At 41.3% G+C, this 2,084-nt stretch overlaps 1 protein-coding gene across 1 annotated transcript in view; it reads left to right on the top strand.

Moving 5' to 3' along the window:
- Positions 1 to 260: 260 nt before the first annotated feature.
- arpc2 (actin related protein 2/3 complex, subunit 2) overlaps positions 261 to 2,084 on the top strand; it is a 6,753-nt gene continuing 4,929 nt past the window's right edge. The window contains exons 1-3 of the mRNA XM_008429623.2: positions 261 to 480; positions 1,674 to 1,708; positions 1,908 to 2,020. Coding sequence (XP_008427845.1) covers positions 407 to 480; positions 1,674 to 1,708; positions 1,908 to 2,020 — 222 coding nt within the window. The 5' untranslated portion in view covers positions 261 to 406. The remainder of the gene's footprint in view (positions 481 to 1,673; positions 1,709 to 1,907; positions 2,021 to 2,084) is intronic.

The raw sequence follows: 2,084 nt of genomic DNA, 5'->3' as shown, positions 1-2,084 counted from the left end.
AAAAAAAATTACTTTGAGTTTAGGAATTATAGCAGTATTTTTATGTTGCAAGCATGTTGGAGCAGGGGGTTTTCCTCCCCACTGTAGCTACATACATGTTCAGTATGAAGGCCTGCTGCAAAAGTGAATGCTATGAATTATATAAATATGATATAAATAAACTGAATTGACATTTTTTTCAGGATAAATAAAATATTTTAGGACTGAATTGAATTGGCGAATTAAAGACAGGCAACATTTGAAGCCACCCAAATCAGCCGGGGTCCTGCGTGTGAAGTACGCGGAAGCTACAGGCGGAGGGAGCTTCGACGGAAGCGGTCTGGTCTGTCAAGGGAGGAAAACATTTTCACCTAATATTTGACACAAAGCGGTTTAATCCTACCAAATAGCACCGGCATCCGCTGCGATGATCCTCTTAGAAATTAATAACCGCATCATAGAAGAGACGCTGACGTTGAAGTTCGACGGCGCATCCAACGGGTGAGAAAAACTGCTAACGGCAGCTAGCTTCCCCCTTCAGCGTTTCCCTGAAGAGGACCGCAGCTTWAAAAAAMMCCCCAAGAAACTACCGCCGATAAAAGCTCACAAAACTGCATGTTTCAGCTCTAAGTGTCTATAAATGTGCTGAAAAAGCTTAAACTATGTRGCTGGCTGCTCCGCCGGGGCTGCTTTGCCCGAAGCTGGGGTGTGTCTACACTGGCCGTGTTATGTCAAAAATGGCAATCCTGATCAGATTAACCCACCGACCAGACATTACAATAAGGAAGAAAACATACACACACACACAAATAAAAGTTTAGGGGCAATTTTACGAACATGTAATAAATACAGAAACCAAAGCAGAAAATGTCTGTTTATGTTTGTAACAACTCAAAAGAGGGGTTTACATGTTCCCCCACARCTATGTTTGGCTAAACTCTGTCAGCCTAAGACTCTTAAGTCGTCCCAGTGTTATTCGTTAGCAGCGTGTTGAGCACAAAACTGTGGTTTACGCAACATAAACGGCCTTATTAAGAGCTTTTACAGCGCTCTGCGCGTCCATTATGTGGCTACATGTCAGTGAACCATCGCTCCTCTTCCCAGCTTCCGCATTCCTGTAGTCAAGCCGAGTCAAGTCAGTCCGCAGTGGCTAACTACATCAGCAGATCCCTGCAGCATCCACCTTCATGGAGCAAACTCAACTACAACTATCTGGATTGAATAATAGAATAAATTACATATTTAATTCCGTTTGTTTGATTCCAACATGRAATAAAGGAACAATAAACTCAAAAAGACGAGATAAATTTACATTTACATTTCCCGTACTTGAACTTAAATTGTAAATTATTCAGTATTTTGTCATAGGAGAGTGCATATTTCACAACTGTTCGCTTTTCAGTCAAATTGCACCATCGGTAGCTGTTACTTGGTGCTACTWTTTCATTTGAAAAAGGTGGAAGTCAGATAACCTCTGTGTAAAATCACTTTTAGGAAATGAATTTAACGTACTGAAACTCACAGTAGCCCAACTCTGCATACTCAGAGATGAGACAGCAACTCTTCGGCTGCTCCTTTTATAGATTTTTTTTTGTTTATTTCTCATTTAATACACCACGCATATCCATAATTTCACGTTTTATGCTTTATGTGTACATTTTTGCATGCTAACGGTCAGCATTTTGTCCCCACAGAACCAAACCCGAGGCCGTCGATGTGACGTTTGCTGGTGAGAAACCTCCGACCTTATTTAAGTTTTAAAGCCTTTTTAGTGCACTGAATGCTTTCATTTTAGAGAGGAAGAAAAATCTTACTGATTTATATTTGTTCAACTCTGTCAGTAGCTGTCAAAGTTTTGACATGAAATAGCAGAAAATGGCWAATTTATCATCTCTAGACATGAATGTTTTCCCCTCCCGCTGCTCCAGATTTCGATGGCGTCTTGTACCACATCTCCAACCCCAATGGGGACAAGACCAAAGTGATGGTCAGCATCTCTCTGAAGTTCTACAAGGAGCTGCAGGAGCACGGTGCTGATGAGGTAAACCCCAATAATCAGCCATCAAAAAGCAGTCTGGAGGAATATCTTTGCGTAGCTTTCTCAC

This window comes from Poecilia reticulata, linkage group LG2 (assembly GCF_000633615.1).
Source record: "Poecilia reticulata strain Guanapo linkage group LG2, Guppy_female_1.0+MT, whole genome shotgun sequence".
Lineage (NCBI taxonomy): Eukaryota > Metazoa > Chordata > Actinopteri > Cyprinodontiformes > Poeciliidae > Poecilia > Poecilia reticulata.
Note: the sequence above shows the minus strand (reverse complement) of the source record. Positions and strands in the feature narration are given on the sequence as shown.